Source organism: Thunnus albacares, chromosome 20 (assembly GCF_914725855.1).
Source record: "Thunnus albacares chromosome 20, fThuAlb1.1, whole genome shotgun sequence".
Classification (NCBI taxonomy): Eukaryota; Metazoa; Chordata; class Actinopteri; order Scombriformes; family Scombridae; genus Thunnus; species Thunnus albacares.
Genome location: NC_058125.1, coordinates 25,919,320 through 25,936,376, shown reverse-complemented (window position 1 = coordinate 25,936,376; position 17,057 = coordinate 25,919,320). Strand labels below are relative to the sequence as shown.

General features: G+C 40.0%; 1 protein-coding gene across 5 annotated transcripts in view; it reads left to right on the top strand.

Annotated features, from left to right (window-relative positions):
- The window catches only part of ankfn1 (ankyrin repeat and fibronectin type III domain containing 1), a 146,348-nt gene extending 129,636 nt beyond the window's left edge, over positions 1–16,712 (top strand). For all 5 annotated transcript variants that reach the window (XM_044337848.1, XM_044337847.1, XM_044337851.1 and 2 more), the window contains exons 23-25: positions 13,640–13,862; positions 13,959–14,151; positions 15,524–16,712. In XM_044337848.1, the coding sequence (XP_044193783.1) occupies positions 13,640–13,862; positions 13,959–14,151; positions 15,524–16,328 (1,221 nt within the window). In that variant the 3' untranslated portion in view covers positions 16,329–16,712. The remainder of the gene's footprint in view (positions 1–13,639; positions 13,863–13,958; positions 14,152–15,523) is intronic.
- Positions 16,713–17,057: the final 345 nt, after the last annotated feature.

Genomic DNA, 17,057 nt, shown 5'->3' with positions numbered 1-17,057 from the left:
CACCACATTATACAAATGTAAGATATACATGTGCTTTTTAGCACTAATCACCACTATGCTGTTGCTGGATATAAGCCATCAGTATGTTTTTTGGGTTAATTTAGCTGTAATGATTTGGTAGCGCGAATGCTAACGCTAACTAATGCTAATTTGCGATCGTCATTTCCGGTAAGTGCACAACGGCTGTGTTTGATTTGAGACTGAACACTACCCTGTAGTACGCCAGTAATATATAGTGTACACAGTGTACTACATGGAAGTGTACTAACTAAGATTCTACATATGGATGATGTCATGCGCTTTAAAATCAATTTTCTAGGCTTGTGGAAAATTTTACGGATACAAATTCATAATAAAAAGAGTAAAAACTGAGCTTGTTTGCAGTTGGAGGTGTTTTATAATGGAGGTCTGTGCAGTACTGGGAGAGACCACTGGGACAAACTGGTAGCAAGTAATAAATGTATCACTATAATCCATATATGATACACAGTATGTCACATGTATCACCTCTAAAACTCTAATAATTAATGAGCTTACTCTTGAATTAGAATGAAATTAATGAACTTTTTCTTTTTTTTCATCAGTTTCTTGTTTATTTTTTACAGTTTTAAAAAATAAATAATTTTTTACAGAAGGAGGAAAGTTTCTTACCTTAAATCTGAGTTGAACACCTGGACGTACCTGCAGGATTTATGACATCAGAACCAGTTTGGACACTGAGATGGACTTCACAGTGAAGGAGGAGATGTCTTGTGTCCAGCAGGATTATATTTACAGATTCAGCAGTTTCAACATGAAGGTGAAGGAGGAGATTTTCAACCAGTTAATTGAGCTTATTTGTGAATAAATCATAAGGAGATTATTCTTAAAAGGCATCTTTAACTGGAGCAGCTCTTCTGTAGAGGTCGCTAGCGAGGCTTCAGACTGTCGGTCTGCTTGGCTGTTTGCTTTGCTTCTGCAGAAATTTCGGGGTAAAAAATGGAAAAAGTCTGGTAACTGGTTTATGGAAACATGTCGTGCTAATTCGGCCGTGAAACATTCAAGAAAGAATTATCTAATAGATGTGGGAAAAACTCCTTATACGGGGACTTCTACGACGGCAAAAAAGTGTTTGAAATGAAAACACATCTGCAGCGGTGAGTCAGAGTTTAGTTGAGTCTGTCTGTGAGGTTTCAGCTACTGTGCAGATCCACTTGATTAAAGCTCATCAAAGAGAACATTTTTAATTCATCTCATCTTATTTCAGATCCAAAACAAAAACATCAGGCGGGTGTGAGAACAAATGAGTGGTTAATCCAATCTGAGAGGTTTATTGATGCAGTAAAGTGTAACTGCTGGGAGTTTTAGCTGTTAAACAGCTTGTTTTTCTAGTGTTAAAGAAAATCCATAACTGGCTGCTCCGCTGTCACAAGTCCACAAGTATGAAGGTATGAAAGTAAACCCGTCTGGAGATTTCTCTCTGTGAAGAGCTCGCCGCCGCGGTTAATGGACACCGACCACAAAACCACACGGGTGCTCTCCGATCGCAGCACTGCCAGAGAGAGAGTGTGTGTGTGTGTGTGTGTGTGTGTGTGTGTGTGTGTGTGTGTAAGCATCTATCTAGCTCTCTGTCTGTGATTTTTTAAAGCTTGGAAAAAAGTGGCCCCCCGACCACAAATTACTCAGAGAAAGAGAGAGAGAGAGAGAGAGAGAGAGAGAGAGAGAGAGAGAGAGGGAATGTCAGGGGAAAAAATAATACCAATCAGAGCACGTGGAGGGGTGTGTGTGTGTGTGTGTGTGTGTGTGTGTGTGTGTCTGTCTGTCTCATTAAAGACAGCAAAATGTTGAAGTGAAGGGCAGAGTGTGAAGCCACTTCTGTCAGCACACAAGCGTGTGGACGTCTATACTTGTGAGGACGTTCGTCGTTATAATCCGTTAAATCTCATCGTAACGTTAAAATCGTCTTTACCCTCAACGGACGTTTGAAGAAGTGAAGAACAGGTGAAATGTTTTTATTGTACTTCACAAAAAAACCCAAAAAAAACCCAAAACCCCCCCCACTGCCCAGGTCTGAACCTCACATATCATCAGAAATATAAAAAACCTCCTCATGGTTTCAACTGTCAAGATCTAAAATTATAAATAAATAACCTGTAAATGTCCTCTCCTTCTATATATGTCCTCTCCTTCTGTAAATGTCCTCTCCTTCTATAAATGTCCTCTCCTTGTATAAATGTCCTCTCCTTCTATATATGTCCTCTCCTTGTATAAATGTCCTCTCCTTCTATAAATGTCCTCTCCTTGTATAAATGTCCTCTCCTTCTATAAATGTCCTCTCCTTGTATAAATGTCCTCTCCTTCTATAAATGTCCTCTCCTTCTATAAATGTCGTCTCCTTGTATAAATGTCCTCTCCTTCTATATATGTCCTCTCCTTCTGTAAATGTCCTCTCCTTATATAAATGTCCTCTCCTTCTGTAAATGTCCTCTCCTTCTATATATGTCCTCTCCTTCTATAAATGTCCTCTCCTTCTGTAAATGTCCTCTCCTTCTATAAATGTCCTCTCCTTATATAAATGTCCTCTCCTTCTGTAAATGTCCTCTCCTTCTATATATGTCCTCTCCTTCTGTAAATGTCCTCTCCTTATATAAATGTCCTCTCCTTCTATAAATGTCCTCTCCTTCTGTAAATGTCCTCTTCTTCTATATATGTCCTCTCCTTCTGTAAATGTCCTCTCCTTCTATATATGTCCTCTCCTTCTATAAATGTCCTCTCCTTCTGTAAATGTCCTCTCCTTCTATAAATGTCCTCTCCTTCTGTAAATGTCCTCTCCTTCTATATATGTCCTCTCCTTCTGTAAATGTCCTCTCCTTCTATATATGTCCTCTCCTTCTATAAATGTCCTCTCCTTCTGTAAATGTCCTCTCCTTCTATAAATGTCCTCTCCTTCTATATATGTCCTCTCCTTCTATAAATGTCCTCTCCTTCTATAAATGTCCTCTCCTTCTATAAATGTCCTCTCCTTCTGTAAATGTCCTCTCCTTCTATAAATGTCCTCTCCTTCTGTAAATGTCCTCTCCTTCTATATATGTCCTCTCCTTCTATAAATGTCCTCTCCTTCTGTAAATGTCCTCTCCTTCTATAAATGTCCTCTCCTTCTATATATGTCCTCTCCTTCTATAAATGTCCTCTCCTTCTATAAATGTCCTCTCCTTCTATATATGTCCTCTCCTTCTGTAAATGTCCTCTCCTTCTATAAATGTCCTCTCCTTATATAAATGTCCTCTCCTTCTGTAAATGTCCTCTCCTTCTATATATGTCCTCTCCTTCTGTAAATGTCCTCTCCTTATATAAATGTCCTCTCCTTCTATAAATGTCCTCTCCTTCTGTAAATGTCCTCTTCTTCTATATATGTCCTCTCCTTCTGTAAATGTCCTCTCCTTCTATATATGTCCTCTCCTTCTATAAATGTCCTCTCCTTCTGTAAATGTCCTCTCCTTCTATAAATGTCCTCTCCTTCTGTAAATGTCCTCTCCTTCTGTAAATGTCCTCTTCTTCTATATATGTCCTCTCCTTCTATAAATGTCCTCTCCTTCTGTAAATGTCCTCTTCTTCTATATATGTCCTCTCCTTCTGTAAATGTCCTCTCCTTCTATATATGTCCTCTCCTTCTATAAATGTCCTCTCCTTCTGTAAATGTCCTCTCCTTCTATAAATGTCCTCTCCTTCTGTAAATGTCCTCTCCTTCTGTAAATGTCCTCTCCTTATATAAATGTCCTCTCCTTCTATAAATGTCCTCTCCTTCTGTAAATGTCCTCTTCTTCTATATATGTCCTCTCCTTCTGTAAATGTCCTCTCCTTCTATATATGTCCTCTCCTTCTATAAATGTCCTCTCCTTCTATATATGTCCTCTCCTTCTATAAATGTCCTCTCCTTCTGTAAATGTCCTCTCCTTCTATAAATGTCCTCTCCTTCTATATATGTCCTCTCCTTCTATAAATGTCCTCTCCTTCTATAAATGTCCTCTCCTTCTATAAATGTCCTCTCCTTCTGTAAATGTCCTCTCCTTCTATAAATGTCCTCTCCTTCTGTAAATGTCCTCTCCTTCTATATATGTCCTCTCCTTCTATAAATGTCCTCTCCTTCTGTAAATGTCCTCTCCTTCTATAAATGTCCTCTCCTTCTATATATGTCCTCTCCTTCTATAAATGTCCTCTCCTTCTATAAATGTCCTCTCCTTCTATATATGTCCTCTCCTTCTGTAAATGTCCTCTCCTTCTATAAATGTCCTCTCCTTCTATATATGTCCTCTCCTTCTATAAATGTCCTCTCCTTCTGTAAATGTCCTCTCCTTCTATAAATGTCCTCTCCTTGTATAAATGTCCTCTCCTTCTATATATGTCCTCTCCTTCTGTAAATGTCCTCTCCTTCTATAAATGTCCTCTCCTTCTGTAAATGTCCTCTCCTTCTGTAAATGTCCTCTCCTTCTATATATGTCCTCTCCTTCTATAAATGTCCTCTCCTTCTGTAAATGTCCTCTCCTTCTATAAATGTCCTCTCCTTCTATATATGTCCTCTCCTTCTATAAATGTCCTCTCCTTCTATATATGTCCTCTCCTTCTATATATGTCCTCTCCTTCTGTAAATGTCCTCTCCTTCTATAAATGTCCTCTCCTTGTATAAATGTCCTCTCCTTCTATATATGTCCTCTCCTTCTATATATGTCCTCTCCTATATATGTCCTCTCCTTCTGTAAATGTCCTCTCCTTCTATAAATGTCCTCTCCTTCTGTAAATGTCCTCTCCTTCTATAAATGTCCTCTCCTTGTATAAATGTCCTCTCCTTCTATATATGTCCTCTCCTTCTATATATGTCCTCTCCTTCTATATATGTCCTCTCCTTCTGTAAATGTCCTCTCCTTCTATAAATGTCCTCTCCTTGTATAAATGTCCTCTCCTTCTATATATGTCCTCTCCTTCTATATATGTCCTCTCCTTCTGTAAATGTCCTCTCCTTCTATAAATGTCCTCTCCTTGTATAAATGTCCTCTCCTTCTATAAATGTCCTCTCCTTGTATAAATGTCCTCTCCTTCTATAAATGTCCTCTCCTTCTATAAATGTCGTCTCCTTGTATAAATGTCCTCTCCTTCTATATATGTCCTCTCCTTCTGTAAATGTCCTCTCCTTATATAAATGTCCTCTCCTTCTGTAAATGTCCTCTCCTTCTATATATGTCCTCTCCTTCTATATATGTCCTCTCCTTCTGTAAATGTCCTCTCCTTCTATAAATGTCCTCTCCTTATATAAATGTCCTCTCCTTCTGTAAATGTCCTCTCCTTCTATATATGTCCTCTCCTTCTGTAAATGTCCTCTCCTTATATAAATGTCCTCTCCTTCTATAAATGTCCTCTCCTTCTGTAAATGTCCTCTTCTTCTATATATGTCCTCTCCTTCTGTAAATGTCCTCTCCTTCTATATATGTCCTCTCCTTCTATAAATGTCCTCTCCTTCTGTAAATGTCCTCTCCTTCTATAAATGTCCTCTCCTTCTGTAAATGTCCTCTCCTTCTATATATGTCCTCTCCTTCTGTAAATGTCCTCTCCTTCTATATATGTCCTCTCCTTCTATAAATGTCCTCTCCTTCTGTAAATGTCCTCTCCTTCTATAAATGTCCTCTCCTTCTATATATGTCCTCTCCTTCTATAAATGTCCTCTCCTTCTATAAATGTCCTCTCCTTCTATAAATGTCCTCTCCTTCTGTAAATGTCCTCTCCTTCTATAAATGTCCTCTCCTTCTGTAAATGTCCTCTCCTTCTATATATGTCCTCTCCTTCTATAAATGTCCTCTCCTTCTGTAAATGTCCTCTCCTTCTATAAATGTCCTCTCCTTCTATATATGTCCTCTCCTTCTATAAATGTCCTCTCCTTCTATAAATGTCCTCTCCTTCTATATATGTCCTCTCCTTCTGTAAATGTCCTCTCCTTCTATAAATGTCCTCTCCTTCTATATATGTCCTCTCCTTCTATAAATGTCCTCTCCTTCTGTAAATGTCCTCTCCTTCTATAAATGTCCTCTCCTTGTATAAATGTCCTCTCCTTCTATATATGTCCTCTCCTTCTGTAAATGTCCTCTCCTTCTATAAATGTCCTCTCCTTCTGTAAATGTCCTCTCCTTCTGTAAATGTCCTCTCCTTCTATATATGTCCTCTCCTTCTATAAATGTCCTCTCCTTCTGTAAATGTCCTCTCCTTCTATAAATGTCCTCTCCTTCTATATATGTCCTCTCCTTCTATAAATGTCCTCTCCTTCTGTAAATGTCCTCTCCTTCTATAAATGTCCTCTCCTTCTATAAATGTCCTCTCCTTCTATATATGTCCTCTCCTTCTATATATGTCCTCTCCTTCTGTAAATGTCCTCTCCTTCTATAAATGTCCTCTCCTTGTATAAATGTCCTCTCCTTCTATATATGTCCTCTCCTTCTATATATGTCCTCTCCTTCTGTAAATGTCCTCTCCTTCTATAAATGTCCTCTCCTTGTATAAATGTCCTCTCCTTCTATAAATGTCCTCTCCTTGTATAAATGTCCTCTCCTTCTATAAATGTCCTCTCCTTCTATAAATGTCCTCTCCTTGTATAAATGTCCTCTCCTTCTATAAATGTCCTCTCCTTCTATAAATGTCGTCTCCTTGTATAAATGTCCTCTCCTTCTATATATGTCCTCTCCTTCTGTAAATGTCCTCTCCTTATATAAATGTCCTCTCCTTCTGTAAATGTCCTCTCCTTCTATATATGTCCTCTCCTTCTATAAATGTCCTCTCCTTCTGTAAATGTCCTCTCCTTCTATAAATGTCCTCTCCTTATATAAATGTCCTCTCCTTCTGTAAATGTCCTCTCCTTCTATATATGTCCTCTCCTTCTGTAAATGTCCTCTCCTTATATAAATGTCCTCTCCTTCTATAAATGTCCTCTCCTTCTGTAAATGTCCTCTCCTTCTGTAAATGTCCTCTTCTTCTATATATGTCCTCTCCTTCTGTAAATGTCCTCTCCTTATATAAATGTCCTCTCCTTCTGTAAATGTCCTCTCCTTCTATATATGTCCTCTCCTTCTATATATGTCCTCTCCTTCTATATATGTCCTCTCCTTCTGTAAATGTCCTCTCCTTCTATAAATGTCCTCTCCTTGTATAAATGTCCTCTCCTTCTATATATGTCCTCTCCTTCTGTAAATGTCCTCTCCTTCTATAAATGTCCTCTCCTTGTATAAATGTCCTCTCCTTCTATAAATGTCCTCTCCTTGTATAAATGTCCTCTCCTTCTATAAATGTCCTCTCCTTCTATAAATGTCCTCTCCTTGTATAAATGTCCTCTCCTTCTATAAATGTCCTCTCCTTCTATAAATGTCGTCTCCTTGTATAAATGTCCTCTCCTTCTATATATGTCCTCTCCTTCTGTAAATGTCCTCTCCTTATATAAATGTCCTCTCCTTCTGTAAATGTCCTCTCCTTCTATATATGTCCTCTCCTTCTATAAATGTCCTCTCCTTCTGTAAATGTCCTCTCCTTCTATAAATGTCCTCTCCTTATATAAATGTCCTCTCCTTCTGTAAATGTCCTCTCCTTCTATATATGTCCTCTCCTTCTGTAAATGTCCTCTCCTTATATAAATGTCCTCTCCTTCTATAAATGTCCTCTCCTTCTGTAAATGTCCTCTCCTTCTGTAAATGTCCTCTCCTTCTATATATGTCCTCTCCTTCTATAAATGTCCTCTCCTTCTGTAAATGTCCTCTCCTTCTATAAATGTCCTCTCCTTGTATAAATGTCCTCTCCTTCTGTAAATGTCCTCTCCTTCTGTAAATGTCCTCTCCTTCTGTAAATGTCCTCTCCTTCTGTAAATGTCCTCTCCTTGTATAAATGTCCTCTCCTTCTATAAATGTCCTCTCCTTCTATAAATGTCGTCTCCTTGTATAAATGTCCTCTCCTTCTATATATGTCCTCTCCTTCTGTAAATGTCCTCTCCTTATATAAATGTCCTCTCCTTCTGTAAATGTCCTCTCCTTCTATATATGTCCTCTCCTTCTATAAATGTCCTCTCCTTCTGTAAATGTCCTCTCCTTCTATAAATGTCCTCTCCTTATATAAATGTCCTCTCCTTCTGTAAATGTCCTCTCCTTCTATATATGTCCTCTCCTTCTGTAAATGTCCTCTCCTTATATAAATGTCCTCTCCTTCTATAAATGTCCTCTCCTTCTGTAAATGTCCTCTTCTTCTATATATGTCCTCTCCTTCTGTAAATGTCCTCTCCTTCTATAAATGTCCTCTCCTTATATAAATGTCCTCTCCTTCTGTAAATGTCCTCTCCTTCTATATATGTCCTCTCCTTCTATAAATGTCCTCTCCTTCTGTAAATGTCCTCTCCTTCTATAAATGTCCTCTCCTTCTATATATGTCCTCTCCTTCTATAAATGTCCTCTCCTTCTATATATGTCCTCTCCTTATATAAATGTCCTCTCCTTCTATAAATGTCCTCACTCTCAAACTCAGGTTGGTCCTCACAAAGATAGAAGAACATGAACACAGACACACACTCCAGCGCCTCAGCATGTGTAATCTGGGAGGTCCTGACTCTCACCGTGTGTGTGTGCGTGCTGCGTGTGTGTGTGTGCGCTGCAGTGAAAGTGGGTTAGTGTGAAGATGACGTGATGCCGTCTAATTGGACAGTTTGTTTAGACTCGCCACATGTTGATGGAGGAAAATATTCGGCGCTCAGACAGCAGCAGCAGACGCTGTCTGCAGAGACGTCTGCACATGTGGCTTTTCTTCTTCACAGCTAACTGAGTCACTGCTGCACACGGATCACAACTAAAACACTGAAATACCTGAGAACAGGAAGACCGCTGCTCCTCCACCAGACCAAATCTGACTGGGAAGTCATTCAGGAGGAAATTTAGACTCATACAATGTACTCAGAATGTCTTCTTCTGATAAATTAACAATATTTTTTAGCTATTATCTTTATTTTATGTTGTTTTATTCTTCAGACTGTCTTTTCAAGGCACCTTTCATATAATAACTGCAGTTCAAAGTGTTTTACAGGTGACTGATATACAAATAAGGCTGAAATTAACCAGCAGAGACTTAAACACACCACAAACAATGTAAACGTCTCCTAACATCAAGTAATGCCATTAAAGCAGCATTAGAATATCACATTAAATACATCCATATTTGACATTAAATCATCTTTATTCAAGGAGGGAAATCTTTTCCCAGCAAGAGATGAATCAGAAATGAGGAGAAATATGATCTAATGCAGCTTTAATCCTCAATATTAAAGTAAATATAATAAATACACTCCGACCTCAACACCTAACGATGCGTTCAGGTGCTCCCCGTCAGCTCCTAACTTCATATATATATATGAAGTTTCTTATAAGTTTCTTATAAAGTTATAAGTTTTTATAACCAGGACGTTTCCCCTCAAACAGCCTCAGTTTAATCTCTAACTGTGGAGATTAAAGGTGACATTTGTATAACAGTCGAGCAGGAACCTCTTTATGTCTGTTTTTAATAAAGATAATTATATATTTTATTTACAGAAAACCTTTCAAGATATCCAGAGACGCTTCACACAAACAGTTAAAATAGATAAAAACAGTAAAATCTCGAGTTTGTTAAATCAAACATTAAAAACAGTTGTTAAAGTTTAGTTTTGAGTGTTTTAATAAAATATCTCCAGTTCATCTGAAAGCTGCTTTACAGTCAAGTACAAATCGATTCTGCACCTTCAAGTCTTTCTTCATCCGAAAGAGAGCGAAAGTCGTCCTGCAGCTACAAACCTGCAAACCCGTTTAAACTAAACTCAAGTTTCACCTGCAGATCATTTCAGGAAATATTTTCAAATGTTTGAATTAATTTGAAAACGTCTACAGTGAGATTCCTCAGCAGGTAGGATGTGTTGATTGTCTTGAGTTCTGGGTCGTTCTGGACTGTTTGGATCAAGTTTTTGTGTCTCGTGTGGAGATAAACGAAAGTCTTGGACAAATAGAAATATTGATCTGCTGATGGCACAAGATGAAAAAGTAACATTAATAAATATTATCAATGTGTGAAGCAGAGAGAACAATAGATTCATCCTCTGGAGAACATGAATGAACGTCATGACAACCGTCCAACAGTTGTGGAGATATTACTGGAACAATTAGATATCAATCAATCAATCAATCAATCAATCAGTTGAACTTCATTAGTACAGCAGCGTCCATACAGGTTGTTGTTTCACATACAAGCTGAAAATATGACAAAAGAAACATAAAGAGTAAAATAATTTACACAAAAAATACAAAATGATGAAAATGTTCAAATAAAACTAATAAGATTTTTTAAATAAGATTTAAAAAATTAAAACTACAATGAATTTTTTTTTTTAAAAACTAGATAAAATAGATAAAATAGATAAGAATGTCTTTTATTTGATTTAGTTTTTAGTCTTTATCTATTTTAATGGTTTTATTCTCATATTCTCAACATAAATAAAACATGAATACAATCAAACATCCTGCTGATCTTCAGTCAGATGAATAAACTTTCTGTCTGCAGAGGACAAACACGCATCGGTTTCAGTCTCTCTGATGACTTTGTCTCCTCGCTGGCGTCGCCGTGGAGACGTGATGCGGTATCCGTGGCACACGCCGGCTAAAAACGTCCACGCTGTGTGTGAGACGCTGAGCAGAGAGAAGCTGCTGCACGTCCCTGGAAACCTCTCGTGTATCTCTGTGTTTGACTGCAGCAGCAGCCGAGAGCTTCACTTCGTCTTAAATCACGACGCTGTGAAGCTGCTGTCAGTCTGATCAGCTGCAGATGCGTCTCTCCGCTCCACAAACCTCTGGAAAGTTCCTGATCTTATATCCAGTGTAGAGTTATTGACCAAACTGGATTTTCCTCTGGAAGAAGCTCCAGACTCTCCGTCTTATCTTCTTCGTCAGTTTTTACAGTAACATTCGGTTGTTTTTGTACAATCTCGGTCTTATTGTCAGAGTTTTGGCTTGTAAATCTGTAGCTCAGCATTAAACTGAATCTGAGATTTCCCAGAAAACTGATGCATCTCGTCTCTTGATCAATTAAATGAGCCTAAACAATCCTTCATTCATCATTTGGATTAACATTAATGAAAGCGGGCGGGTTCACAGTTTTCCAAGTGTGTCTTAAAACATCAGTCAGGAGCCCAAATTAACACTGAAACATGTTTTTCTTGCTGTAATCATTCCTCATACTGACCATTAGAAGATCCCTTCATAATGACCTTACAATGGAAGTGATGGAGGACAAAATCCACAGTCCTCCTGTTTATCTGAAGCTAATATGAAGCTTCAGCGTCCAGATGAGTCAAATCAAGTAGATATCTTTCAACGTTACAGTCTTTTTAGTGCCAAAGTTCCTCTTTTTGTTACTATACTTCCACCTGCAGCTCAACAGGGAAACACTGTCCGAGGAAACACAAAGAGGGAATTTGATGCTAAAAAGACTGTAAATGTGTCAGATATCCACTTGATATGACTAACTCAGACTGATGAAGCTGAATAGAAGCTTCACACAGACTTTTAAATGACTGTGTGGACACACTGTGGATTTGATCCTCCATCACTTCCATTGAAAACACATTTGAAGGATCTTTTAATATCCAGTATGAACAGGAGGAATGATTACAGCGAGGAAAACCTCTTTCACTGCTCATATGGACACCTGACTGCTGGTTTGATCTCTAAACAGCAGCTTCTGACAGTCAACTTTAAACTTCTGAAGCACAAAGTCACATAAAAGATAAAACAGTAGCTGCTCAGCACCAAACAGACACAGTTCGCTGTAGACTAGCTGGTGAACATAGTTAAAGAGCCAGATATTTCCCTCAGGAGTTGGTAGAGAGTAAAAACAGAGTTAAAAGAGAGTGAATATTGGACTTACATTCACCAGGTGGACAGAAACACGACTCCACATGAATGATAATGTTGCTCCGTAACTGCTGGATGTGGAAATAAAGCAACTGGTTGCTAACATGTTGTTTTCGCTGCCCCCACGTGGCCAAAAAAAAAACAAAAAGTTATTGCAGGTTTATAGTTTAATTTTGTGTGGTTGTTTTAATTTTTTCCTCTGCAGTTTGGATTTTGTGACTGTTGTTGGTAAACAAAGAAAGCTGAGTGCAGCCTCCCTCTGTGGGACGAGCAGGAATCTCCTTCATGTTTTTCTCTCTGGGACTGACTCTGCCATCGCAGCCTCGGCATTCTTTCCAGCCGAGTCATCCCTGCTGTCAGTCTCCACGCTGTGTGTGTGTGTGTGTGTGTGTGTCTGGCACTAAGTGCTCTCCTGCTCTGTGTCAGACAGTCGGCTAATTGCTGCTTAACGTTTTGTCACGCTTCATTCTCCTCAAAGCCAAACACACACATTCACTCATGATACACTTTACTGTTATTTAAACATACAAAATATATCAAGAGGCTGCACCAAAGCTGTATCAGCGTTCATATTTCTAGACTCACTACACCTTAAGAGTCCTTCTATAACTTTGTCAGTCCTTATAGAGTCCTTATAACTTCTATAACATTGTCAGACACGAAGGACAGTTTTTTTTTTAAAAAAAAAAGGTTCAGATCGCAGCAGAAGCAGAGATATCATCTTTTTTTATCATGTCAAAACCTACATTACCCACAATGCAACTCAGGATTGGGGTGTGTTATGATTGTAGTGACCCTGTGTGCAAGTGTGCAAAATAAAATAAAATACTTTACACTGTTTCTGCAGGATTTTTAACAAACGAGCTTCTGCTGTAAAATTTGTTAAGTGGTGCATTCAGGTGATCAGTGTCGGGAAGTTTAAATGTTTTTCTGGTGTATACCAGCTCTGGACCTCTAAACATATCAAACTTTTGTTTTTGAGGTTTTCGGGTGTTAAACCTTGTGCATCTTTTACGTTACAAGAGCACAAGACATGCTAACATGACGTGCTTCATTATCCTTCCAAAATATTAAGTTGAAAGCTACACAAAGCTAATTAGCATGTTTGCTGTCTCTCTGGACGTCTGACTATCAAGTTACAGCAAACGATGCTCAAAAAATAAAATAAAATCAACCAACATTTGTGTTTGTTGTATCATAAGAGAAAATAATAACTGATACATGAAGTTAATGACTCTTTTTACTGTAAACTAGAGCTGCAACTCATTATTATTATCATTACCAGTTAATCTGCTGATTGTTTTCTTGATCAAGAGATGAACGGTTTGGTCTCACAAATATCAGAGAATTGTGAAAAATGCACATTATAACTTCCCAGAACACAAGTTGATGTGTTCATATTGCCTGTTTTGTTTGACCAGAAGTCCAAAACCCAAAAATATCAAGTTCAGTATAGAAAGAAAACAAAGAAAAGCAGCAAATCTTCAGTAAAAGTTTGTAATGTTTTCTGAAAAACTGACTTATCAAATATTTCCAAATTAATTGTATTTGATGAGGAGCAGCTTATGAGAAATAGATGTGTGTATCATCCGCATAGAAACAGAGACTGATATCGTGTGATTCATTTTTAGGCAAAATTCAACAGAAACAGACAATAAATGAAGAAGTTTTAGAAACAGGAGTTTATCTTAGTTTGTCTCTCTGCTCTTCTGCAGCAGCTGGACGAGATGCGTCGTGATCTTCGCTGGATCACTGACGCGCTGCAGTACGCGCGATACAAGCAGCCTCGCGGCGGCGTCCCCGTCACCTGCCTGGTGGACGCCAGCGCTCCAGAGAGCGACTCCGGCCAGCAGAAGACCGACTCCACCTCCTCCACCATGGACTACCTGCCCACACCTTCCCCCTCACCTGAACTCCGCAGGAGGAAAGCCATCAGCGGTGAGTTGTTTCACAGCAGCTGCGACTTTATACTCACACGACAAAAACACACTAAAAGCTGAACTTCACCCTGATGATCTGCGTCTGTGCTCTCAGACTCCCTGCTCGGCTCAGATGAAGACGCGTCCTCGGAGGTTTTTCTGCCGACAGACAGCGACTACGACTCCAGCGACGCCCTGAGCCCCCGTGAGCTGGACCTGCTGTACTCTCCGCCGCAGGATCTGTCCCAGCAGGCCGTGCACTCGCTGGGCGGCAGCGCCCCGGATGTGCTCCAGATCCACGAGCTCAGGTGATCTGTTTGTTAATGTCATGCATCATTTTATCAAGAATCCTGGTAGCAGCGTATGTCTGTAGTTCTCACATATACACACCTGTGATTGTTCAATCTTTGCATGATGTGAATTTGCTTTTGCTGAGAATCTGACACAGAAAACCTCACAAGAATATTCACACACACTTTGCTCATTTGCATCTTTTAAAGCAGCAGCACGTTTCCTACTATTAAAATATATCATATGTAAATTTGTAATTTCAGTTAATTTTTTAGTTTCAGATTTACATCAATAAAATAAAATTCTAAATATGTTTAAAAACATTTTTAAATCCCTATTCTTCACATAAATAAAGGTTTGTACTTCTATACTTGTGAGGACATAATGCATTCATTAAAATGACTCTAAACCTGATTCTAACCTTAACCTTAAAACCAGGTTTACATATTTGACCTTTTTACTGTCATCTAGAAAAAATATACAAACTGAAAAGACAATATTTCTATAAGAAAGCTCCACATATCCTGTATAGTTTAATAAACTACATATATACATAAAAACAATAAAACAAAACAAACAAAAACAGACATAATTTAATGAAAAAAACATTTCTAGTGATGCCAAAAGTCCAAGTTAGTTCAGTTATATGTTTGTTTTTCATGAAACATAAAACCATTTATTCCATCTTCTTTCATGTAATGTGATGTTAAAGATATATGATTTCTGTAAACATAACTTAGTTATGTTTTGGAGCAGAACTCCTTAACATTTGAAGTAAATATAAACCCTCCGTACACAAGAAAAACAAATTCTACATCAAAAATAAAAAGATTTATAATAATCTTAAAAAATTCTGTAATTATGTTTTTCCCAGGATGTCTTTAATATTGGACAAAAACAAACATGATTTAATAAGGCATTGTTTTCATCACATCCTTAAGTCTTAACCCTCGATAAACCCTTTGAAGGATCAAAGTGAGGACCGGCCAAATTTACCTCACTTACAAGGTCTGAAACTCAAATAGGTCCTCAGAAAGATAGCTGAGAAAGTACACACACACACACACACACGCACACACACACACACACACACTCAACTATGCGTATTGGTCATCTGACAAAACATGATCCCACCCTCTATGAAACCAAACTTGCTGGTGAGTTCTAACATCCGTCTGCACAATCTGTACATCGGCCAATCATAAACCGCCACCGACTCCTGTGATCCAGCAGCCATAAAACTACTGAACGCTGAACATCGCAGGACTTCTAGGTGTGTTAGCAGTGAGGACACAGTGTAAATGTGTATGATCACATGTTCAGGACATAAACATCCTCCACTGTGTCCATCGTGCTGTAAATGTCTAACGGATCCTTTTTAACTTTCAGGTACAGCGTCTGCCCGCCCAAAGACCTCCCCTTCTCCCCGGTGGTGATGGATGCAAAGTCTAAAGATGCTCCTCTATCCTCACCCCTCCTCCCCCACTCGCCCTCTCTATCCAAAGACTTCCCTCTCTCTACCTCCAGTCTGCCTCATTCTCCCTCCCTCTCCAGGACCCTCCCCACCTCGCCGTCCCTCCCGCTGTCCCCCCGATTCTCCAAAGACCTGCCGCTGTCCCTGCCGCTCTCCCCGGTGCTGTCCGACGCCACCAAGACTCTGGAGGGCCTCTCGCTCTCCAAGGAGAGAGTCGCTCCCAACCCCCCCGCCAAACGCAAACTGCTCTCCAGGAGCCACCGGGGCCAGTACTTCAGTGGGCCCCAGCGCTGGCTCAGGGGCCACAGCGGCGAGAGTCACACCGGGTGCTTATCTGAAGGCGTCTACACCAAGCAGCGTGACCCGGACCTGCCTCTGCCGGGGGATCTGCCCTCCCCGCAGGGCAACACCTACGTAAGCCACGCCTCCTGCGTCCTGGAGAGCCGCAAGGGCCGACAGCGGGAGCCGCGGCCCCACGTCCGCAGGATCTTCGTGGAGCCCTTCAAGGAGCTGTCGCCGGGCCATGAGAAGAGGTTCTGGGAGGAAGAGCAAGAGGAGGAGATAATGGAGAAAGTGACGGCCTCCGGCGTGTCTGTGGTTGTGGCGGAGGCGGAGTCTGGAGGGGAGGGGGAGGAGCCGGAAGGAGCCGCCGCCCAGGACCTAGACTCAGACGACCAAACCAACGCCCAGGTTTCAGAGATACTCAGCAGCACGTTGTAGGTCGGACAGCAGCTGAGGACAGTTCAGACATGTCTGAGTGTTTAAAGCTACACTGGGCGAGATTCCTAAAATACAACTTTTATTTTAAATCACACCAGAAAAACTGAGACATTTGATCTCATCTGCTGCAGTCCTGGATGTTTCCTTAGAAAAGTTTATCAAAGCAGCCGCGTGCTGCTCTTCATCAGAGATGGAGAAGTTAACTAGACGTACATTAACCTAAAAGTTAAGTCTTCATCCTCGATGTCTTCTCTCTTGGAAAATCCATGAAATATGAATCAAATGAATCATAAAAATTTGTGCGGATCAACCCTAACCCTCAACCCTTAACCCTCAACCCTTAACCCTAACCCCTAACCCTTACCCTTAACCTTAACCCTAACCCTCAACCCTTAACCCTAACCCACCCTAACCCTTAACCCTAACCCTAACCCTCAACCCTTAACCCTAACCCCTAACCCTTACCCTTAACCTTAACCCTAACCCTCAACCCTTAACCCTAACCCACCCTAACCCTTAACCCTAACCCTCAACCCTTAACCCTAACCCTTAATCCTAACCCTTTACCCTAACCCTTAACCCTAACCCCTAAGCCTCAACCCTTAACCCTAACCCTTAACCCTAACCCCTAACCCTTACCCTTAACCCTAACCCTTTACCCTAACCCCTAACCCTCAACCCTTAACCCTAACCCTTAACCCTTAACCCTAACCCTTAACCCTAACCCTC